Source organism: Hibiscus syriacus, unplaced genomic scaffold (assembly GCF_006381635.1).
Source record: "Hibiscus syriacus cultivar Baekdansim isolate YM2019G1 unplaced genomic scaffold, ASM638163v2 tig00117022_pilon, whole genome shotgun sequence".
Taxonomy (NCBI): domain Eukaryota; kingdom Viridiplantae; phylum Streptophyta; class Magnoliopsida; order Malvales; family Malvaceae; genus Hibiscus; species Hibiscus syriacus.
In genome coordinates, this window is record NW_024063528.1 from 195,001 (window position 1) to 221,350 (window position 26,350).

Genomic DNA, 26,350 nt, shown 5'->3' on the forward strand with positions numbered 1-26,350 from the left:
AAGATCAGTTAAAAACTGCAGCCACAGAGCATACTCAGAATTTCAAGAGATCTTAAAAAACGTGGCTCGGATACCAATTGTTGAATCAAAATAGAGTAAAAACTCTAATTGATCAAAAAAAAACTCTCTTTAGAATAATCTCACAAAATTGCAAAAGGGAAGAACTCTTAAGAAAGCTTTCAAATGCTTATAATTAAGCTTTGATTGTTGGATGATAAAACTCAAATACAAGTAGGGTATTTATAGGTTACAAGAAACAATCTAAACCACTCATTAAAATAAACACTAAATAATCTAAAACCATTGAAATTAAAACATGAGAAAAATACTTAATTTTCACCTAACTAAATTGATGTAAGCAATGACATCAAAACTAAATTGATGTAAGCAATGACATCAAATTAATTTAGGTGTGAACATATAGGCTAATATTGAATTTCCAACAATAAAGGTCACACGTCATGGCTCATCTGTTTTAGAATATGTTGCACGAGAGTTCAAGTTTGAAAGAAGCCAAGACTCAAGCGAATTGTCAAAAGAAGATAAACCAAAGCTTTCCACTGTTTTCGAGCTGTGGGGCAATCTCTAACAATGTGGAGAAGAGTTTCGGACGGATGATTGCATGTCGGACAATTTGGATCAGACACGATACGCCTAGTACAACGGACCTGATTTATAAGCAATTTATCCTGAAGTGCAAGTCAAAGAAAGCCGCGAATACGTTCCGACACATTTTCTAAATGGGATTCCATTTGATGCTTTTATCTGCCCACTTCATTTTATCGACGACAGTAAATACACTAGAACGGAGAAGGGACACATCATAACTTCCTTCCAGTAAAGGAGATCGTGACCAGTACTTGAAGAAGGAGATGGATATTCTGAATATGTGAAAACACTGATGGAGCTGTCAATTCCAAGTACCATCGCAACTAATAATAGCACTCACTTTAAGATCATCATCTATTGAAAATGGATCAGTAGCATAGTTACATAGTAAACTCAGATTTGCACCCACAAATTCTGCCAACCACTACCAACAGATCACGCAAGTTTGATGTGGAAAAAAGGCCAAATGCCAGCTATCGAGCGTGAAATGAAAACAGAACAACGTTGAGTCTATTTGTATTTTTCACGGAAAAGTCAAAAATGCTTCTGGAGACTAAATGAGAACATCGCAAATTTTGAAAGCGTTGATAATTATTAGTGATTTTACAAAAATTGTAAACAATTATTAACTTTGTTTATTTAAAAAATTAAAATGAAAGAAAAAAATATAAATTACAAAAATAATGTCTAAATGAACATTATTTATGTAAAATTTATCCTAACATCTTAATGATTATTATTATTTTTCTTTGATTTTAATTCTTAAGAATATAGTAATTTTAATTTTAAAATTAAGATAATAATTATAATTTTGATAAAATTAACGACAACCAACAATGATTTTCAAAATCAATTGCTCAAACATGAATCGTCATACGATAATCTTTTTTACAATGTTATTGCTCTCTAAGAATAATTTTATGATTATTACTATTTGTTTTATTAACCTATTCCTTAATTAATTTGTTCAACACGACTAACTAATTTTTCCCTAAAAAAAGCCTTCTATTAAAATATCAATTGTAAATAATAAGTAATAATGTCAATATGGTTCTACACTGATAGCAGACGTTGAGACTTTGGACTTTAAGTATTCATATTCGAGTTTCGTACAATTTTTTTTAAAAATATATTAAAATGTTTATTACAGAACTTAAATCTAATTATCAAAAAAATCCAAATGCAATATTATAAGGAAATATCACATATAAATGATGGCAAGTATATTACAGAAATATTTTGAGGCAGAAACATAACATTTGTTCTACTAATTGTTCATGAATGAAAATTTGGCATACCCTAAAAAAGAATACATATTTAAAATATCAACATTTCCACCAGGAAAGAATAGCAAGAGGCTTCAAATAGACTGAAAATGTCCAGAAGATATTCTGTGACCGACAATGAATGGAAAAATTAAATAATTCATTGAACCTCCCCTACAAACGAGAGAAAACAATAAAGTTTAAGGGTAAGAAGAGGAGGGCCATTCTTTTGTGATAGGATGCTTAGGTTGATGTTAGAGGGTCAAAGGTGATTAGTTTTTGAGTCTTTATATATTAGTTCAGTTAGATATTAAGTGTCGGTTGGACTTGTTGGTTATTCTGTTAGGTTTGTTAATAGTCGGTTATGGTTATGGGTTATACAAACCCAACAATTGCAATTGTGCTTATACGAGTTGATTGTAATTTTGATTACAATTTTGTAATTGGTTATTATCCATATAGGTCTCGAGTGTATATTGTTTGTAACGGTGTTGGATTGTTTATTGTCAAATGATTTAGAGTCTTTCGAAAAATATATTATCTTTTAATCATCTTGCTTTTAATCATCTCGATTAATAAAAAAAATCTTCCTTTTCCTCTTAAGTTTGTTGGTTTGAACAAACACACAGTTGTCGATCGTCACTTCTTCACACATTCTGGTCATCACCCATTCTTCACTTGTGGCTATCGGTGGCTCCTTTCTCACCTATAACACCCATCCATCTATCATTCGACCCGAGTCGAGTTTAAAGAAGCTCTCATCGACCTATTTTTAGGGTAAAACTCATATCCGCACTTGATTTGACTTGATATATATAATTATCATTTTTATTAGGTAAATGATGAACCTAGTTGAAAAATTATATTCCCTCCGTCCCACTAAATGTGTCAAAGTAAAAAAAAATTGACTAAAAAAAGGTCGACAATGAACATATTTAATGAGATAGATGGAGTATATAAGAAGAAAGGTATTAGAGAAATTAACTCTAAATATATAAAGGAAAATTATATTATTATTCTTAAGTCAGATCAAGTATTTTTATCCCGAACCCAATCTCATTTATCAAAAAAGAAAAGAAAAAAGCATAGCATGAATCTAAATTTTCACAGCAATAGAAAAATATGACCCATAGAGTCGAGTCAAATCATAACCTGTTATGTTAAGGTCAAATGCAAATCTCTAACTCCAACCCTTCAAACGCTTTTTTAACCAATTAAGAGGTGATATGTATCTTCACACTAATGGAATTAAATAAAGGTGATCAAAATGAAAATAAAAATAAAAATAAAAACAAACTTTGATAATTTGTTCTTAATTTTTCGGTAACCAAAGTGATTTTTTTTATAACAGAGTGATTATATGTATAATTTTCTCGTACTTCAAAAATGAAGGTAATAGATGTCAGGGTAAATTACATAAATGGTCCTTTGATTATAAGACTTTATTTTGTTGAGTTATCTTAGTATTAAAAGTTACAAGTAACCCCTTGAATATATGATGTTACTTTGTTGAGTCTCTTGACTATTAAAGTTATAAAATGATCATCCGACTATTCATTATGATCGCAACTCGTCTTTTTTCGTTTTGAACTCGGTTAAACTTTTTTTATACAATTGGAGTAAATACAAGGTAATAATTGTTCAAATATTCTTAATTTTTTGATAATAAACGTTTATACTCCTGATATGTGCTTGACCTTGAGACTTTAAAAGATAATAACGAGTCCCTTAAGGTGTTGTGGTTGGTGGGAACTCAGTTAAACTTGGTCACTGCAAATTGGCTACAAAGTAGTGCATTGGCATGTGATTGAACAACTAATCGTCTCTGCTAAGAAGTATAAAATAAGAAACAGTTCCCAATGAAACAAATGTTTCTTAGTTTTTATTTTATTTTTAAGTTAATAAAAAATAGAAAAAAGGTGAGGAATCTAAGTCCTCAACAAGGTCAGTCTGCATATGGTGATAATCATGTTAAAGTGGATGATAAAGGTCGTCAAAGATTTGGGCACCATTAACCAAGTATATTTATTCTTGACTAATACTAAAACTGAAAACAAAGATAATAAATTAATGACATAATTTTAACCTCTAATCAATATCAAAATACACAATTGATTGAATTAAAATTAATAATTCAACCAGTTCAATCAAAAATATAATTTTGATAAAAAAAACTCAAAAAAATATAATTTCAAATTTAACTTATGTGATAATAAGTATTATAGTTATTTTTTAAATAGTGGGTGACCAAAATAAAATTAAAATATAATTTTAGAAAAATAATTGAATGATTAAAGTAATATTATAAAAATAATTAAATGATTAAATATATAATTTATTCAAAAATTATGACTTCTCTGATTTCGAACTCATCATATATGTAGTTAGGGGTCTTCAAAAATGCTTGACTCGAACTATTCAACCCGTCGACCGGGAAAAATTGCTGGGTATTTTAGAGGTAAATACCCAATTTTTCAGTTCGGGTACCTGGTCCATTATTTTTGGCAGGTTTTTGGGTCGGGTTGGGTAACAATATTAACCTTAACCAGTACCCACCGACCCGCTAATCCAATTATATTTTTTATTTTATTACTATTTTTATTTTAAATTAAAATTTTTATTTTTAATTTCAAAATTATTTTACCCTAACAATCTAAATCTCTAAAAAATTTGATTATTTCACCTTAACATTTAAATTATTTTTCTAATCTTAAATTATTTTAAATTTAGTTGTAATTCATAATTTTATTTTATTTTTTGTATTTTCAAATTTTAAATTTAGATTATATAATTTGAATTTATAAATTTTATGTTTATGTTATGTATTATAAATTATAAGTTTTTATATAGATTTTCTAAAAATTTAATAAAAATTAATAAAATAAAATAAATATTAACCGAATATTCATGACCCAAAAATATGGGTATCCGAATTTTACCAGCACCCGTCTTTTATGAGATAGGCCATGACCCAAATTTTTATGACGTGAATGTCCCGCGTACCCGATATTTCGGGTACCTAAAATTGCTGAGTAATTGGATTTGAACACTTCTACGGGTAGTACATCATATTCAAAATTATTTAATCTAAATTTTAAAAAGGAAAAGTAAATAAAATGGCCAAAGTGGTAGCTGTTGGCCAAATTCTTAAGGTCCTCTCTATACACTACACATAAAAATAAAAAAGTGGGATAGGTATAGATCTCACCCTCTTAGCCATAATTGGCACCCAAAAAAACAGTTAGTACGGCGGCATTTAATGCTGTCACGTGCACTTTGGATATGGGTATCTAACCTAGCTAATCTAGATGACAATTTTGGTTTTGGTCACAAGAAAATTAGCTCGACGACAAATAACTATCTGAAGGAGAACAGGATTGTTGAGGGTTTGAATACGAGTTTAACGCTAATCTAAATTCGATTTTAGCGTAAATCAATTATCATATACGAAAAACATTTCAAACCAGAAAAAATATAAACAAAAAAGTTCGACGATAAATTATACCAGGATTATACATGAGTATTTTAAACTCTAAATGCATATATATATATATATATATATAGTCGTACAAACAAAATAATCTTAGCTGAATAAAATCGATCTTTTCTGTTTATCTCTTCACTTAGTGAGTTATAATGTGATATTTTCATATCGAATCAAACGAAATCAAAATCATTAATTTTAATATAGAGAGAAAAAAATCAGTTAAACGATGATATCACGTAATTATGAAACTTTAAATTGACAATTTCACATCTAATCTCGTATTCAAATTCTGGACAACTATCCCTCTCCTACAGTATGCCATACAGCTCGAAGAAAACCCTAAAGGCCAAACAATGAGACGCTCATTTTTAATATCTTTTCTGAGCTTGAAACTGATGGCACACCATGCTGCAAATTATTCTCTCTGTGGAGCATTAATTCGGCAACAAATTGTTTAGGTGGTCCATCTATTCTTAGGCTTTATTTAATTCCTCTTCTGGACAATCCAAAGCAACTATCCACATGGAATTGGACTGACCTTGCCTGTGGTATGCAACGACTGTTTTACTATATCAACTAATCAAATTAAGGATGCCTATAAGATTTTAAATCAATGAATTTTGATCCGATTTAATTTTATATAATAGGTTTTAAACATTTTAGTTTGGACCAAGTTAAGTTTTTTTAAGGATAAGATCCAGATTGAGTTTAGGATGATTTTTTTATTCAACTTAATCAAAGGAAAAAATATAATTATCTCTTATATATTTAAAAGTTTTTACAATAAAACCCCTACTCTATATTTTTCCATTTAAATCGTTAATTTACCTAATATATATGTGTGTCGAATCGAGTCGAGTGGAATATCTATCCTAAAAATCTAATTGGGTAGAGCTTCTTAAACTCGTGTTGGGTCGAGTGACGAGTGAAGGGGTAAATATTCGAGTCGAATCTGAGTCGGTTAAAACCTAATCCAATCGACTCATACTCTTCCCAGGTCAAACTATGGTTCAGTTAAAAAAAAGCCATATCTATATTTAAAAAAACATATCTAAATTATGTATACAATAATAAATCTACCATCTACTACAAAGGACATCAAGTCATATATAAATACAATTATGCCCCCAAGAAATCATCTAATTATTTCTTAGGTTCCTGTTAATTTCATAATCATGTAAATCAAATCTCACTCTTCATTTCTTTTCATTTAAATACTTCTTCGGTTGTTGATAACATTGAAATAGATTAAACTTGAACCACGTTACTTTGATTTATATATGGTTTAGGTCCTTCCAATTCTGGAATTAAACAAATTAGACCCCAATCCCTCAAATTTTAAATTGATAACTTAATAATTAAATTTTGACCCTCATGTTAGGCCTGTAAACGAACCGAACATTCAGCGATCCATTCGGCGGGAAATTCGTTTATGTTTGTTTATTTATTAAACGAACAAACATGAACAGTATTTTGTGTTCGTTTAATTAAATGAACGAACATGAACAGAGGGCCCGTTCGTTCATTTACGTTTGTGAACGTTCGGTAATATGTTCGTTTATGTTCGTTCATTTATGTTCGTTAATGTGCGTTCATTTATGTTTAGCTCAATCTCTCTAGACTCATTTAAAATATTAAAGCCCAATAAATTTTAATTTGTTACCTATAAATATTTTAAAATTCAATTAATTTTAAATACAAATAAAGAAATCTCAAAACAATTAAATAAAATATAATCTTAAAATTGTTAGGAAAGAAAAAATATATTTTCATTTATATTTGTTTACATTCATTTATGTTTATTTATTGTGTTTGTTTACGTTCGTTCATTTGTGTTCGTTTACGCTCGTTTATTGTGTTCGTTTATGTTCGTTTACATCCGTTCGTTTATGTTCGTTCATTTGTGTTCGCTTATCATTTAAATGAACGAACACGAACATGCTACATTTCTTAACGAACGAACACGAACAAGAAATTTTTTGTTCGTTTATGTTTGTGTTCGTTCATTTGTTCGGTTAAAGTTAAATGAACGAACATGAACATACCCTCGTTCGTGTTCGTTCAATTCGTTTACATGCCTACTTAGGGTGCATTTGGTTCATAGAATGTATTATTGTCTCCAAGAATAAAGATTATCGGAATGTAACATTACCTGAAACATTACTAGGAATATTGCATTATTGTGTTTGGTTTATTTAATAGGAATGTAAGATTATAATATTTGATTAAATGAATAAAAAATTAATGGAATGTATATTTTATCAAATTGCCCTTGTTATACATTTTTTTTCAACAAGTTGAATTTTAAATATTCAAATGAAAATATTTGTATAAAAGATCATAGAAAATATATAATTTTATTATTTTTAATTTATATATTTTCTATATAAAATTTAAATTCATAAAGTTTATATAATTTTTTACAAAATTTAAAAGATAAATGGGTTTAATGAAAGGGTTTAATTTTATTTTAACCCCAAAACTTCATACAAATTTATAATTGTGGACTTCTTTGTAAATCTAAAACAAATTAAGGATAAATTTGCAATATACCCTTCATAGAATTTTTTTATTCAACGGTTAGGAGAATGATATTTTTGAAAAAATATTGTTTTAAGGGTATTTTAGTTCAAACTCATGGGAAAAGATTAATACTTAAGGGATTGGGGGAATAACATTTCTGATAATAAGCCCCCAAAATGCCACTATTGAGAATGACTTATTACCCCCTATTGGGAATCTTTGCAATCCAAACATGGGTATCACATTATGGAAAAACCTTTTCTCCCATCCAAATGCACTCTTAGTTTACTATGGTATATTTTGTAACATCCATAGCATATATGCATATCTAAATATGAGTTAAAGACGTCATATCAACTTTACAAACCTTCACTAAACATAAATGCTTAAAATTTTGTTTCGTTTTAAAACATTCCTATTCCAACTTTAAAACTATTCCCCTTAATCTTAATAAAAAATAAAATAATATTTAATCATTAAAAATAGATTTGTTTCCAAGCAGAAATTAAGCAGTTTGATATTGTTTTCTAACTTATATAAAAACTGCCTAATCACCATTTCGTTTAAAAACCATTTTATAATATAATCATATATTTATTTAAACTATTCATTCACAAATACATATATGACTAGTCTGGTCAAAATAAAATGGTCCTAGTTACTATTACATACCATTTAACTTAATTCCAAATAAACTACTAATAACATAAATATAAATGTTACTACTAGTCAAATGTAACATCATAGATGTCTTATTGGTATTGATAATATAGACGATCTCCAAAAAGATGTTCAAGAGGCTCCTCACTGCATGTCCTAATCCTTATTTGAACCTACGCATGAAATTCATCACACACTAAGTAAAACTTAGTGAGGCAGTAATAACTTAAGGCAAGATTAAAATATACATAAATGTCATGAATTCATTAAAATATTCAAAATAATTAAGATAAAATTTTAAAACATTCAAACCAATTAGCTCAAGCCATTTTTTCATCAAAACCTAAAAAGAATCAACTTATAATTTTCTCAAAAATCATAATAATCAATAACAGACAGTGTAATCATTTAACATTTCTTTTCATTCAGACACGTTTCAGAAATCATATTCCATTATCGTAGCCCAAAGTAGTTTAAGATAATGCAAGTTACGCGAGTCAGATGAGTGTGCGCATTTAGCACTTCAATGTTATTATTAGAATCAGACTTTGCACTCCAAGTGCAATTATATCATTCGTATCAAAGGTGCTAAACATAATATATATACAAATGTACCAAATCATAATCATAATCACTCTACCTCATGACATGCCAATTGTACCAATGACTTTCAATGCATCATACAATGGACTTTAGATCGTATCATAATCATTTAATAACCAACATTTCAGAAACCATAATCATTTTTATTTCACTCTCGTAAAACTCAAAATTTGGGTAATTTATACCCTAAATCATTCATAAAAATTTATAAAAGATATTATGAAAATAATCCATAAATAACACATAAAACATACTTTTTAAATAATATGAGGTTGACTTATCACAAGTCTTCATCAGTCAGAATAATTAAATAAATAAATTGCACTCATATTTGTCTCACTACCGAACCTTTTATACGATACTCCTAATCACATACTTGGTCCTTCCCTTTCGGGTCGTTCAGATTGCTAGATCTATCGTGATATGGCAATATCACATAAGAACACAAAAGATTCGAACTACATGTTAGTATCGTACTAACATAAGCTAACTTTAATATTATAAAAGTTTATAAAAATAAATTCGATACTTAATCGATATCAAACAAAACTATATCTCTAATATAATTTCAAACTTTTCAAAATACTCATTCAAATCCATAAATTTTTATTTTCATTCTTAACCCTTCATCTTTTGTCAATTACACAATCAAGCCCCTAATTGTGAATTATTTTTAGAATTCACCCCATATTTTCTATTAAATTCATAATGATCCTTCATCATTATGATCATTGCACATTAATTACTAAATTTCCAGAACTTTAACAAAATACTCAAATCAATACCTCAACATTCAAAATATTACAATTTCAACCTAAACTTTCTTAAACTTTCGATTCCAACCACCTAACCTTATAAACTTGTAATTTGCTCCCAACACAATAATTAAACTAAAAAAATCAGCTTATCAATAATATTTCAAACATTAAAATTTCATGTTCAGAACAATATCAGCACCTTTGCAAAATCATAAACAAGTCCCAAAAGTTTTGAGACCTTTCGAATTCCACCATTACAATTTAATAGAATTGTAATTTGGTTCCAAATAATTTTCCAACTTAAAATTCCAGCATATGCTTACTAAAAATCAACATTAAGTGCCTCAAATTGCACATTTATACATTTAAGTCTCACAATTCTCATAACTTGCAAACTTACCATTTTTCTAGTTCAAGCTTCCAAATTGATCTCCAACTCGCATAGAACTCTTCTAACATCATTTATAGACCATATGAAATTTTTCAACATTTTCCCCCTAATTGCTTCCCTATGGCCGAACCTCACTATATACATGGAACAAACTTTTCCTTAAATTTCAAGCTTGAATTCATCTTCCTTACATCAAATTCATGAATTTTTAATCATCACAACAACCAATTAAATCAAAATCCATCAATTCTCCATAAACCCTAAATTGACCTAATTTAATATAAACATCTACACATGATTTTAATCATCATTCTTGCCTTAGAATTAATCTCCAACACCTAAAGCATAACAATCTTTCATTAAAACTTCAAAACCCATAAACCCTACTCACCAAATCTCAACATCCAAGCATGCTTAGCATGAATTTCTTATACCAAATGATAGAGAATTTGATTCAAAACTTGATCCAAAATCCTACTAAAATAGATCAAAAAATGAAAAAGAAATTTTTTTCTCACCTTGTAGGGGTTCACGGCGTCAAGCTGATGGGGAAGATGAAGTCTTGATTTTTCTAGTAATTTTCCTATTACACACATGGCATTTAAACTAATTTAATTGAATTTAAAATTCAGTTAATGAGAAATCCTCAAAATACCATTATGAAATTTGATATTTACCAATTTCCATTGCAATATTTTACATTAAAATATTCCTTGGTCAAAGATAAATCGATTTGGCTTTAACTTTATACTTTGGCCATATAATTTTTTAAAATTATATTTTAGTCACTAAAATTCCACTGTTCGGCCAAATCTGAAAAATTACACCAATATGTGCTAATTTTTTTCAAATCTAAAAATATGGAAATAACATTTCCAACCCTTATCCATCATCATACAAATTTTCATGAAATTCCAACTCGATTCGATTATTCGATTTTTATATCGAACTTGAACACTTTATAGTTTTTAACACAAATCTCGTACCGAAAATATGATTACTACGAAAATTCTCATTTTAGTCCAAACTGTTCACGGGATAAAATATATATAACTTTTAAAATTATATTTTTGGTCCCTAAACTTTTCAAAATTTATACTTTAGAAACTAAACTTTCAAAACTTACATTTGAGTCACTAACCAGAATTTGGGTATTACATATCTATCCCTAATATTTCATCCTTAGCTACGCTAGTAAAATAACAGTGGTTATATAAATTATGCAATTGAGACATCATTTTATTTTTTATTTCACTTCTTGCATATAAAATAATAGATAATTTGTTCGAGTAACTTCAGTGATTATAGGAATGACTATTATCCCTAAAAACTCCAGAGATCGTTTGGTTTGTGTTCGTTATTTAAATGTTACCTTCAAATGTCAATTAATCCTTATAATTTTTTGACAAAATTTAAGTCTTATAATTAAGCGGTTACATATGCATAAATTGTCATATATAAGAAACGAATAAGATATGAAACATTAATTATTTCCATTAAGAGAAAAGAAGTCATTTCTTACAACCATATCACACCACCATGCAGGAAAAAGAATTCAACAAATTAGTTACTTTTTGGTCCCCCTTTTATAAAACACACTTCACCATCAAAATCTTCTACTGGAAAATGGGGACCAAATAAAACCAAGTCAAAAATATTTTTTTTTAAATATATATTAATATATAAAAATACAAATGAAATTGCATGTTGAAACAAACCGTTTTTATAGGCACCAATCAATGTCCTGTCTTTAAGATATATGCGTCTATGAGTTCCTGTCCGGAACATACTGTTATTTACTCTTTTTCTCTCTATCTTTTAATAATTTTTTAATATAATCATCAATATTAGATTATAATCTTTCGCATTATTTAGATTTATAAAAATAATCATTTTAGATTATCATTTTATCCAAAAATTTTTATATTCGAAATTTATCATATACATATAGTTAATTTGTGTGATTTTTTACTCCACGTTGTATTATGGTTTAACTCCTATTATATAAAATGTATCCAAGTTTATTCTTGTTGATTATAATAATAATTATTCGAACATGATATATAACATCATTATTATATAAATAACATTTTATTCAAGTTTATCTAAAATGTTAATTATAAATAAAAACATAACAGTTGAACTCGACATGGCATAAATAATATTATCATGTGATATTATTATCAACTATTTTACTTACACCATTAGCCTTTCGAAATTAAACCCAGACAAAATGATATATTAAGTTATAAAATAGACTCCTGAATATTTATGTGTACAAGTTTGAAGAATGTTAGAGTTTGGAGGCTAAATTGTATATTAATCCAAAATAAAAGTAAAGGACTATATTTAAAAACTCCAAAGAATACATGAACCTATAGTGAAATTGAACCATTCTTCATCTCTTCCTCTTACCATTTTGTCTCGCAGCCTTTCATTTCTTTCATTTTTTTTATACGATTATCATTTTCTTCTAAAAGATAGAGCAAATGTATTGAGAAAACAAGTGAAGTGAGGTGGCAAACAAACAACGAGAGAGATCTACGAAGGTGTTTTAATGATGGGAACGGTTCATTTTTACTTTTTGGGATTTATCATATGAATGTAGTTCTTCTTTTGAGGGATTTAGCCTTCAGCTCCTTCGCCCCCCACCACCCCCCCCCAAAAAAAAATAAATCAAAAGCTTTGATTTTGAGGGATTTAAAACTTGAAACTAGCGTTCTTTGCATGTTTCAAACTCTGGGTTTTTTGCCTTCAATCTCATGCATTTGGTGTTAGAAACTGTTAGTTACAAAAGAACTCCTTTTCAAGCTTGAATTTATTTGTTTTCAAGTTTTGCATGCTTTCTGTTTGAAAAAAGATCCGTGAGAGCTTCAGGTATGGTGTGGTTTAGCTTCGAACACGTTTTAATTTCTGTTGAATAATTTAATGGGGGAATGCTTGTGATTTTGGTGCGTTTTGTATACTCATAACTATTTACAGATTTGGGTTTTGCTAGATTTAATGAGTTCGATATGTTTTCGAGATTTCGATTCCGAAAAATCGGAATCATAAATGCTTTTTTTGAATCATGACTAGAGCTGTTAGTAGAGATAGAGTACTAAAGGAGGAGGAGGATGGTGATATTAGTGATCATCTACGGAATCATATTCATTTGACTAATAGTATTCACTTGAAGAACCATATGCATAAGCTTAGCCCTTTAATGTCTGACCGATCTCTCGTGAGGGACCTTATGGTTCTTCAACGCTCCCGGTCACTCAGGGATCCTTCTGCTAGTCCTCCTTGTTGGCATTCGCCTTCGGTTGCTGATTTGCTTTCGAAGAAGGATGGTTTTCGGGAGGGGAGAAGGTCTGTCAGTGTCGAGAGGCCGAGGAATGGGAGGAGGCTTTCGACAAGTTCATCGGTTTTAGCTAATTTTCCGACTTCTAAAGTTGCTCCAGGCGGAGAAGGTAGTGTTAGTGACCGTACCAGTAAGAGTGGGGATAGAGATAGTAGAAGAATTAGGACTGCTATCTCGGGCGAAAATAATGAGCCTGCACCGGAGCAAGATGGTAAGTTCTTGTCTCCAGATGGGAGTAAAACCCCAAAGGGGAAGCAAACACAAGGGATTCGAACGAAGACTTTATCCGAGCAATTGAATGACCTATCCCTGGATAGTGATGATGTAGCATCTTCCAATGTCCAGGTTTGTGGAAGGCATGAGAAACATCCAGGTGAGGAACGTGAAGTCATTGTTCGTAGCTATTCAAGTGGGTTAAACAGGGTGAACAGACGCAAGTTTCAAAGGGCAAGAAGATCTCGTGCTGCTCCTCAAGAGGTTGGAGGTCGGAATGAGTTGTCTGTGGATTCTAATTCATTCGGTAAATGTTCGATGCATCCCAATTATGGTACTGAAGAGGAAGAAAACGTATATGATGTGCGAAATGTAACGAGGGCACCCAGAAATGGATGTGGGATCCCTTTAAATTGGTCGAGATTTCATCACAGGGGTAAAACTTTCCTTGACATTGCAGGAAGGAGTTTTTCCTGTGGTTTATCTGACTGTAGATTACGGAAACGTGGTGAAGGTTTCCATGGAAGAAATGCTCCGGAAATGCCTTTGGAATCTGATCAATCGAGCTCATCTGCGAAATTCAACACAGAGGCACTGCCTCTTCTAATCGAGGCATCTGGATCTCAGAACAGCACAGACAATGCTCGTTGGATGAATAACTATTCAGGAGAGTTAGGTATATTTGCCGATAATTTATTGAAGCGCAATGTTGATTCCGACCTTGTTTCTGACGATAGATACAGTGACCAAAGCAAGTTAGTTGGGAACCATCATTGTAGGCACCAAAGTATCACACAAAAGTACATTCCAAGAACTTTTAGAGACCTTGTCGGACAAAATTTGGTATCACAAGCCCTTTCGAATGCCGTTACAAAACAGAAGGTCGGATTGCTATATGCCTTCTATGGACCTCATGGAACAGGAAAATCTTCCTGTAGTTGGATATTTGCTCGAGCTTTGAATTGTCAGTCACTTAAACATCCCAAACCTTGCGGCTTTTGTGATTCTTGTATTTCAATTGACATGGGGAAGAATCGAAACATAAGGGAATTCGGACCTGTCGGTAACTTTGACTTCGATAGTATCATGGACCTTCTTGATAATATGAACATATCCCAACTGCCTTCACAGTACCGAGTTTTCATATTTGATGACTGTGATACTTTATCCCCGGATTGTTGGAGTGCCATATCAAAGGTCATTGATCGATCTCCGAGGCGTGTGGTCCTTATTCTTGTCTGTTCGAATCTTGATATTTTGCCTCATATAATCATATCGAGGTGCCAGAAATTCTTTTTCCCGAAACTGAAGGATGCAGATGTCATTTATACCCTGCAGTGGATCGCATCCAGAGAGAACATTGAAATCGAGAAAGATGCACTTAAACTAATCGCATCTCGATCTGACGGATCACTAAGGAATGCAGAGATGACACTTGAGCAGCTGAGTTTGTTCGGGCAAAAAATCTCCGTTCAGTTGGTTCAAGAACTGGTATGTTTTCGTAACCGAATTCGAATATCGCTATAATGATGCAAAATAACGAAAGTGAGCTAAGCATTTAAGATGATTAGCTGATATTTATATAACTGCTCTAAACTTTACGGATCTGATTCACAGGTTGGGCTTATCTCCGATGAAAAGCTCGTGGATCTTCTCGATCTAGCATTAACTGCAGACACAGTAACACCGTTAAGAGTTTGAGGCTGATAATGGAAACTGGTGTGGAGCCTTTAGCTTTGATGTCACAGCTTGCTACTGTGATAACCGATATTCTTGGTAGCAGTTACGAGTTCACTAAAGAAAGGCATCGAAGGAAGTTCTTCCGACGACAACCATGTGAGTTTTAAACGAGTAAATTTCTTATTATGTTTACATTTATATTAAGTAATTGCCTAAACCACCTGTTTCCTCTCGTGCTCCTGTAATAACTGTCTATCTGCTCCAGTGTTGAAAGAAGATACGGAGAAACTACGCCAAGCTTTGAAAACGTTATCTGAAGCGGAAAAACAGTTGAGGCTATCAAACGACAAACTAACATGGTTAACTGCCGCCTTGCTTCAGCTTGCTCCTAATCAGCAATATATTACCGATTTCTTCCGCTGACACTAGCTCTCTTCATAGTCCGTTGCCTCAAAGTGATGCGGGCGGAACGGATATTCCCCGCGAACGTGGTGAGCTTGTTTTGCATCATGATAACTCTAGAGGCTTGTCAATGAATGCTAGGTCGGAAAATCTCCATGCAGGAAGTCCAGGGGAATCCAAAGCTGATACCATGAATGGCAGGCAGAAATTAGTCAAAAACCGTAAGAGAATCGAAGAAATCTGGTTGGAGGTGCTCGAGAATATTGAAGTTAATCGTCTAAAAGAGTTTTTGTTTAAAGAAGGAAAGCTGATATCGGTCAGCTTCGGAGTAGGTATGTCCTAGTGCGCACTATTCTCGTTTTTGCATTATATCATAAGTCGGATGCAGCATACATTTAGACTAGAAATGGTATCGTTTTTTGAATATTTCTTTGTATTGGTATCATTTTATCTGCCAAACTTAGAAATGGTATGCTATTTTTACTCGAAATGGTATGCTAATTTTACTCGACATGGTCAATAATGATGTACTTTCTTTATGCTCGGTAACTATCGGAATCTCCTTGACCCTTTTGATTGACGTTTCTGTTTTTCCAGCCCCAACTGTACAGCTAATGTTCAGTTCACATATGACCAGATCTAAAGCCGATGTATTTAGGGGGCATATTTCACAGGCATTCGAGTCTGTTGTCGGTTCTCCCCTGACAATTGAAATTAGATGTGAAACGAACAAAGACGCCGCAGCTGGCTCCCGTGGACTTCTCGTTTTACCATCTTTCAGGGATGTTCCATCTCCGGTGGTCATGGATCCGGAGTCTAATTCTCGAAATAGGATGCACCAGGCTGGTTCCGATCATACTAACAAAAGAGTTATGGGAGATGGAGATTCTGGAGTGCATGCGAGATCTCCTGAAGCAGGAAGGGGCAAAATTGTCGAAATAGCACCTCCCCCGAGACAAGCCAATGACACTGAACACGATGATGAGGTAAAATCTAATAGAAGAGGATCAAAGGTGGCTGACGCTGCAGCTTATCGGAAACCACCATTGGCATCCACCTCAGAGAGACAAAAATCCGGGGAACTAATTCCGAGTCAGAGCATTGTTAGACCTCTTGCACAGGTAATTCATCACGGAGAAGGATCTACACAGCTGAATGGGCAGCCGGAGCCCAAAGTGGTTTCCATTGCCGAAAAGCTCGAACAAGAGAACCTGTATGTATATCTGTTGCCATTCATTGTCTACTATATTGTTGTTTCGTATTGTTGACAACCTTCCATCCAGGAACCTATGCAAATTCATATCTTTATATTTCAGGAGACTTGAACCAAGATCAAGAAGCTTGCTTTGCTTGAAAGCATCTCGAGTAACTCGTCGGAAGGTATCTTATATCTCATCTTCTTAAGTTCAAATTATTACGGTTGATATGAATTATCGATTTTTCCAATCTTCTTAACTTCGTATTACGGTCTTAACATCGCTCGGTTATCTTTACAGCTCTCCCGCTTGAAGATAGGAACACGAAGACCACATTCCTTACTGAAGCTCGTCTCTTGCGGACATTGTATTTCTTCTAGATCTCCTAGGTAAAACCCGAGAAAAATTTCGGATGATTTCAAACAGTTAGTGCTCGAGTTAACTGAATTAGTATTACATTTGTAATTAGCTATTTTTCTCATCAGTTACTAGCCGAATTTGATCCGTAAAATCATCTTTCGAATAAATGTTCGACTTCTTCGGAAGGAGAAAATGCAGGCAGGGAACTAATTGATATTGTAGCCATAGTTTTATTGAGATATCATGTTCATGCAATCATCAATCGTGTTATGCTGTTAGCACTTATCCACCCTCTTTTAGTAGGAGAGCCAGATTAGTGTTACTTTCTTCGTAATCGTGTGCCGGATTCGTGTTACTTTCTTTGTAATCGTGTCAGATTCGTTTTACTTTTCCATAATCGTGTGTCGGGTTCGTGTGAACTTTTTCATGTTATTTTGATATATAACATATTCATATATTGGTGTTATTTCGTAAATGCAAAATGGCAACAATCAAAAGGATCACTGTAATGAAGCCTAAAATGAAACAGGCATAAGAATAACTATAGCAGTATAGTACCTAAAACTATGGCCATACTATATATTTTCACATCAATCTATGATACCTATTTATAATGCATCTGAAATCCGGGCAACTGATACTTGTGCTCAACACATAAGAACATGAACACAAAAAAATCGTACTCGCCTCCTATAATCTAACCGAGTCCGAGTTAAACCTAGTCTGAAACATTGAGGCATGTCAGGTTCTCTCAGCTGGAGTAAGATGCCCCATCTGTTCTGTAAGGCTATTGACGTTCTTCATGTTCCACCAAAATCTGCCATGATCGGAATCATTTCTTTCGGACTGAACATCCCGAGTATCGGATGAACCCGGATGTTCGGTCAAAAATTGTTCCCAGAATACATCATTAACCCCAGCTGGTGCAGGTTGTTCGTTAGTTGTAAGAGGCTCAGAGGCAAGTGCAGTTGCAGGCTCGGAGTTCATGTCAATCGGAGATGATGTTACTGGAGCATCGATGTCAAGTTGCATGCAAGTTACAGATGGACTTTCCAGACAACTTGTTGATTCATCCAGGCTTGAACTAAGTTGGATGTTAATTCGACCGAAATCGTGCACAGCATTCTCCCAAAACACCATGGACGACTCTAACTGTTCAAGTGGATGCCCCATGTCGAACAATGATGAGCTATCTGGATTTTCTCTTGCTGTAAGGGAATTTCCTGTCAGATTGTCTTCAATCTCCGATTCATTGTATAAGTAAGCAATGCTCGGAAACCTTCTCTTTCTGTCATTAGCCTCGGATTGTGGAGTCGGATCGATGGGAAACCCTGGTTTCTGCAAGGCTCGAGCCACAGAAGACACCATTACATGCTGCCGCCGCTCCATAGTTCGCATGCGCTCCCTCAAAACCCGCATTTGCATCTCGAATCCTTGCCGCTCCTGCTCATGCCTCTTTAACTCTAGAACGAGCGAATTCTTTTCGTTCTTAAGTCTCTCGATCTCATCCCTCAAACTCTGTCTCTCTGAATCTGTTAATGGAGAAGCTCCTTGGCCTAGAAGATTCTGCATCGAATGGCTATGAACCGGTTTCCGTCTATGTATGTTCTTCAAAAGATTAGGTTGACCTCTTATAAAATCCTCGTTCGCAAACTCCCACTGCTCGGGATCAATTTTCCTGAAACCCTGTCGAAATACGGAAACAAATTCAATTCAAGAAGCAGCAATAAGCAAACAGGAAAGGTTCGCATATGAACAATTTGCTCAATGCTCACATATGTATTAAGTTGTCTGATAAAGCTAGAAAAGTTGTTGTGCTTGAAGAACCTCGGAAGCAAATCCCTCGCGAATTCCAGCGGATTCCACACAACAAAACTTCTATTGCTTGCACTCCAAGACACGATAGAATCCGTCGAACGATCGTCCACCATCTCATATGTCTTCGTAAGGAAAGGAGGGAGTGAACTCGAGCTACTCGGAGCATCATCCATACTGAAAAGCTCCTCTATATGTAAACCTAAACACCCTAAACTCAATTCCCAGCAATCACATATCAACCAACCGCAATAATCCACACCCGAAACTCGAACTCGGCTACGTTAAGAGACTAATCTCCTCTAAATTTCAATGGAAGCAAAAACCCTTTAGTCCTCCAATTGTTTTCGGAACCTGTGTTGCATTGAAATCGAAGCCAAACATCAAAAACTAAAAAAAAAACTATAAAAATGGAAAGAAAATGCACTCTTTGATTCTTTTTACCACCCGGAAACTAGCAATCCTAGAACCATAACTGTAACTGTCTTGATTTTCCCAGAAAAATTCGAAGCAAAAAAAAAAAAAAACAACGGAAATATAAAAACTGATGAAATGATTCAAAAGCAGTAGTTGAGTTATTGTTTTACCTCAGAGAGGCAGAGACTACAATATATATAAGAAAACAATATGAATTTTCATAGAATAGGATGAAGATGATGATGACCCAGAATTCGAAACCGGTAAAATAAATAATTATTTTGGGGGAAATTTGACGCCTTTTTTTAATTTAAAAAAAAATACTCTTTTTTTTCAAAATTATGCTTCGAGAATATTTCGGGGTTTCTTGGAACCTCGTAGAGTAGAAAAAGTTGGAGATTTTCTAGGATTCTATAGTATACTTTTTCGGTGTAGAATATATCGAAAACTTGATACGTTCGTTTATGATTTTTATCCCTCTTGACATGTTAAGCTTAAAATTTAATCTCTTTAATTATGCCTAATTAATTATATATCAGCACTCAAATAAATATTCAACATTTATATATCGAGTTGGTAAAAAAAAATTCATCCTGAACTCAAAATTAATTACATTTTATCTTATTTTTTTTATAAAATTTAACCCGATCCAACCTATATAAAAAAACTCAATAATATCATTAAGTTAAAATCTATTAAGATGGAATTAACATCCTCGCATATAAATAGCATAATCAATAATGATATGATAAATTTGAGCAAAAAATACATTTAAGAATATATAAAAACAATATAAATTTTATAATAAAAATAATAATGACGCGGGCGTTGACTTGAAGAGTAATTTGATTCAATAGATAATGACAAGTAAATATAGTATTCTGTCTCAATGTCTGGTTGATGACATGGGTGCTTAGGTGAGAAAACCTCTAGAAATTTTAAATTTTATTTTATTTTTGGATTAGTCTCTTAACTAATTTTTAATAATTAAACATAATTTATTATTAGTTGCACCTTGCTATTTCTGAAAATATATATTTTAAAATAATATAATTCAAGTGAAAATATATGAATAATTATAACATAAATTTTATTAAATATTACAAAGTAATTGTAATAAAATATAATAACTGCCCTGATGATTAGATTAAACCTTAATTTAAATTTTATTAAAGTGTTTAAAACTTCGAAAACAATATTTCTGATAGTTAATAAAACAAATGCAACGTTGAAGTTATCGTATTCTCGAATTGAGTAGAATTAAATCGCATTTAACATTTAAAGTGAACATTCCACTTGAGATTTTATTAATACCGGACTTGGTATTTACAGTTTCTATATCGAAATCTAATCATCATCGTATACGTCATATGGATACGGTTAGATACAAGATACAATCATGTCAAAACTAAGGTCGGACGTTTATTAAAATATTCATTTTGACTTTATTTTAGAATGTTTTAACTCATAACGTTTCATATTTATGGTAAAAAAACTCATTTAAATTTAGTTAATAAACATTTAATGCTCTAAAATATGAGTTTTTTCCTTTAAAATAAAATGTTAGGAGATCAAAATGTACCAAAAAGAATAAAAGCTAAACTAATTATTCAATCAAACGTTAAGGGCATTTTTATTCTAAAGTGGAATGTCGAGGGTCAAAATGATCCCCAAAAATGTTGGCTCAAAATTCCGTTTGAAACGCAAAATTATTCTCAGGTAACTCATTTTTAAATAAAAATTAAACGTAATTATTGACTCAAATCAACAAGTTATAAAATCAGTACTTTTGCAATGGACAAACTCAAAACATTTTAAAACGCTGCAAATGACATGACTCACGGATGAGAAAGGCCACCAACATCGACGACAGGAGCGGATGCACTAAGCCTCCTAGGGGGTTGAGTGCATCTCTATTATTTATGAAAAAAAATATAAAATTTAGTTTAATATGTTAAGGGAAAATAAAAAAAAATTAAAAAGTTTTGCATACCCATTATTTTTAAGAAAATAATATTAAAATTTTAGAACCATTCTTAAATTTTTGGATCCCTTACTATAAAAAAAAACGTTTCTTGATGGTGATGATATACTCCAATTAGGGTTTATGTTTAGGGGGGGAATAAATGTTTTTGGAAATTGATTGGAGTTATGTGGATAATGAATTTTGAACTTAAATTTTAAGACAAATAGAGCGCCCCCCAAATATTGAGATAGAGCGCATTAATTTTGGGGTCAGGATCTAGGCTATTGAAAATTTAAGGCATGCTCATCCCTAATGGTAACGCATTCAGATAGATAACATAAGCTTTAATAGGAATTAGGAAATATTGTCAACCAAATAGTGGATTCTTTCTCAAGTTTCATCTATTTGTTTCCACTTTAATTTCCAGAACTTTCTCCTAACATTAAAATCAAGATCAAATTAGTAATTTGTATAAATAAATAAAGCAAATGTATGATTATACAATCCATAAATATGTTTGTAACATAAACAAGGTGAATATAAACATTTGTATTTTATATTCATAAACACAATTAATAGGCTGAATTATTAAAAAGGTACCTAAAAGTTTTTAGGGTAAACTACACGTTTAGCATCCAAACTATTATTTTTGTTCTATTTTAGCTCTTAAACTTTCATCTTATCAAAATTATACATAATATTTACTTTTTGTTTCATTTTAGTACCCACAGTTAAAAATTTAATGACATTTTCATGGCTAAATTACATCATTCATCACTCAATTATCTTCTCACTCATATTTTAGTCTTTGAATTTTGTTGTTTTAATTTAATCATTTAATTTTCAAATTACTCATATTTTAATCGCTCTAACTTATTTTATTAATATTTTATATGAGGTGACATCTTTTAATTAATATTTTTTAGTATATGATTAAAAAAAGGAAGGGACGGGCTGGAGAGGCCTATAAGAGTGAGGCTGTAAAGGTGGGGTGAGCAATTTGTGATTTAAGGTTTGGGGATAATTTTGGATTGAGTATTATTTTAATTTTTTTTTAATTATAAATTAATAAAATAATAATAAGATGTCGTGTCATAAAATATTAATAAAATAAATTAGAGTGATTAAAAGAAAAGCAATTTTTAAGTTGAGTAGTTAAATTGATTTTTTTTTAAATTTTAGTATCTAAAATAAATTAGAGTGATTAAAAAAAGGAAGGGACGGACTGGAGAGGCCTATAAGAGTGAGGCTGTAAAGGTGGGGTGAGCAATTTGTGATTTAAGGTTTGGGGATAATTTTGGATTGAGTATTATTTTAATTTTTTTTAATTATAAATTAATAAAATAATAATGTCGTGTCATAAAATATTAATAAAATAAATTAGAGTGATTAAAAGAAAAGCAATTTTTAAGTTGAGTAGTTAAATTGATTTTTTTTTAAATTTTAGTATCTAAAATAAGAGTGAGAAGATAAATAAGTGGTGAATGATGTAATTTATCCACAAAATGACACATCATTTCCATTAAATTTTTAACATCGTGTTACTAAAATAAACATAATATAAATGTTAGGTATATTTTTTTAAAAATAGAAGTTTAGGTCCTAAACATGTAATTAACCCAAAAAATTATCTTCTAGAACAGTACTTATTTCTATCGTATAGGGTAAATGCACGGCTAGTAGCAAAGCCTTTTGAAAGGCTTTTCTTCAAAGAAGCATCTTTGCTTATATGATATATTACACGGACTTGTTTTTCCACGGTGATGTCATCCAATACCTTTTACTTGAGGGTAGACGCTTTCTTTAATGAGAATTTTCAAAAGACACTATCACCTACATACACTTTCGTTCTATGTGATAAAAATAATATTATTATGAAAAATAAATATTTTTTATGTTATTTTAGTACAAAATGAATTTAAAAAATGTATATGATTTTATTAATTTAGCCCAATTGTTATGAGATCGTCCCTAATAGGACGAAGCTATAAAGCAAAGTCAGGAAATTGTAAGCGTAGGGAGTAGGCCTATGTGTATGACAGAGAGAAAAATAATACAATTGCCTCGTGGGTGGCCAGCATATCGTGCATCACGTGACCCCACCAGTTTTAGCATAAATAATTAAATACAAAATGCTACATTTTAAAAATGTCAAATTTTAGTTTTATTCATTCTATTATACTCTAATTTGAAATTTGATCCATATTTTTATGATCTCCTCGGTTAACTCATATAGCTAATAATATAGATCAATTTTTTAATTAATATGATATAAGTATAAGTTAGTATTTATTTAAAGATAATTCTCAACCATTTGGTTTTGAACGTTCATATCTCTAACATTCATAATGCTCGAATATGAACTCTCAAAAAATTACAATTTATTTACCACTAAAGTCGTTTGATTCGTGCAATATACATCAATATTTAAAATAATTAACAATTAATTAATTAAATCAATCAACGCGACATTATTAAAATAAAGATAAAAAATGTATCATATTAAAATATGAAAGAATCAATATCTAATTAAACATACTATATATACCAAGATATAACTTAATACGAACTAAACGACATCAGTGATAAAGGGATTGTTGTTGTTCATTGAGATCTCGAGTTCGAGCACCAAGCATCCCAAGGGTGTTAGCATTTAATGCCAAATAGTAGAGAATTATCTATGAATATATACTACCTTATACAGTTATACTTACCCCGTTATTAATCAAAAAAAGGGGAAAAAACTTAATAACTAATTCAAGTAAATTTAAACTAACTAGAGAATCATACATAATTTATACAAGATAAAAATCTAACATGAGGCCCTAAGAATCATATATATTATTTTTAAATTTGTTCACTATTTTAATTTTTATAATAAATTAATTATAAATTCACTAAAAATCCAATTCAAATAACCACTACTTTTAAATTTAAATTTATGAATCATTTTTTCAAAAAAAAATATTTATGAATCATAACTCATCAAAACACTATAATTTAGTTCGATTTTTTATTATTTAAATTGTATCACCAGTCGTAGTGTGTATATAAAAGAAAGGCATACTTACATAATTATTTTCTAATATTCACACAAATGATCACTTTGTCACTTTTTTTTTGAAAGATTTTATTTCCCCAAGTTTCAAATTTTGGTTAAAACAAATTAGGTTAGATGAAGACCGTTAGTTGACTAACAATTAACACGTATTGTTAATGTAAAATTTTCATATATAATTAATTATTGATGTAACATGTTTCATATCATTAAAATAATAAGATGATATTTGTCACGTCAACAAAAATAATATTGTGGCATGTATCATGCCAATCAAAATGATAATATAATATGTAACGTTATTCCAAGTAATAGTGTGACATATCTAAAATAATAATGTGATATATGTCATGTATTATGTTAAAAAAATGATGACATAAAATATATCGCGTTAATAATTGAATACATATAAAATATTACGTAAATAACATATGTTAATAATTAATTAACTAATAATTTTTTTCAAACATAAATTATTTTGATAAAATTAAAATGTTATAAATATTAAAAATAATAATAAACTGACAATTTATACAAATGTCGAAAATAATTAGTATATGATTATGCGTAAAAGAATCCCAAAACAAAAATGGTTAGAGCTTACGAAAAGGTTTTCTTGGGAGGCCAAACCGTTTTTGTCTTTAAAACGGTATTATGCAATATTTTTAAAATAGGACCTTAAATCGGTAAAGGTACTCATTCATTAGTTCAATAGTAGTTGAATCGGATCGAAGCGGTTTATATAAAATAATATTTTTTAAAAATTTTACATAATATTTAAAGTAATATTAATATATATAACACTTTTTTTAAGTTCAAAATGTTAAAAGGTGGAATACATCCGGGTGAGCCTTTTTGCGTACTGTTTCTTTATGGAACTGGTGTCCTATGCGAGTTGATATCCCACATCGGTGGTTATTGGGGAATAAGGGGGTAAAGTCAGTGTATAAAGGGAGACGAGTTTCACCAAATGAAAATTAACATGGTTCAATCAAGCTTGAATAAAGCTCAAAATCGAGCTTCAATTGAGCTCGAGTCTTGAGCTTCAATCGAGCTCCTGATTTTTTTTTTATTTCAAGTCTTTTCGAGTTTGAGTTGAGTTTCAATAATATATTTCGAGTTTGTGCTGAGTTTGATAATTTTTAGCTCGCGAGTTTTTGAGTCGAGTTTATTTTTACAGTTTTCGAGTTCGAGTAGAGTTCATCAATTTTTAAAAAAAAAAACAGAACTGTTTGAATCGGTTGAACCGGCCGGTTCACACTGGTTTTACAGGTTTTCAGCTGGTTCTACCGGTTTCCAGCCGGTTCCATGTAAAATTGATTTTGGAGACTGACCGGATCGAACAGACAATTGATTCTTGATTCAACCGATCGAACCGACCGATCCGGTTTTGATAACCATGATATTATGTTCTTCATGGTGATACCTTGCTAAAAAGCCCAAACACGTGCTACCCTCGTGATCCCGGCATTTAAATCTACAGTTTAATATCTATTTTGTAATTTTTAAAAGTTTAGTACGTAGAATGATTAGTTTAGAGTATTTTAGTGACCATTCTCGAACTTTGCTCTTTATATTTTACCTCAGCGGTTCACACCTTTTCC

General features: G+C 31.3%; 1 protein-coding gene, 1 long non-coding RNA gene and 1 pseudogene across 2 annotated transcripts in view; 2 read left to right on the forward strand and 1 right to left on the reverse strand.

The window, feature by feature from the left end:
- LOC120195980 overlaps positions 1–12,909 on the forward strand; it is a 16,291-nt gene extending 3,382 nt beyond the window's left edge. The window contains exons 2-3 of the long non-coding RNA XR_005523129.1: positions 2,822–2,826; positions 12,796–12,909. This is a non-coding gene — a long non-coding RNA (uncharacterized LOC120195980). The remainder of the gene's footprint in view (positions 1–2,821; positions 2,827–12,795) is intronic.
- Positions 12,910–12,991: 82 nt separating this feature from the next.
- LOC120195979 lies at positions 12,992–17,748 on the forward strand (annotated as a pseudogene).
- A 277-nt stretch (positions 17,749–18,025) lies between these two features.
- Positions 18,026–19,617, reverse strand: LOC120196011 (heat stress transcription factor A-4a-like). The gene is made up of 2 exons (XM_039197921.1): positions 19,266–19,617; positions 18,026–19,176 (listed from the first exon to the last, which is right to left on the reverse strand). Exons 1-2 carry the CDS (start codon positions 19,479–19,481, stop codon positions 18,232–18,234), a joined length of 1,161 nt encoding a protein of 386 aa, XP_039053852.1. The 5' UTR covers positions 19,482–19,617; the 3' UTR covers positions 18,026–18,231.
- Between the last annotated feature and the right edge of the window lie 6,733 nt (positions 19,618–26,350).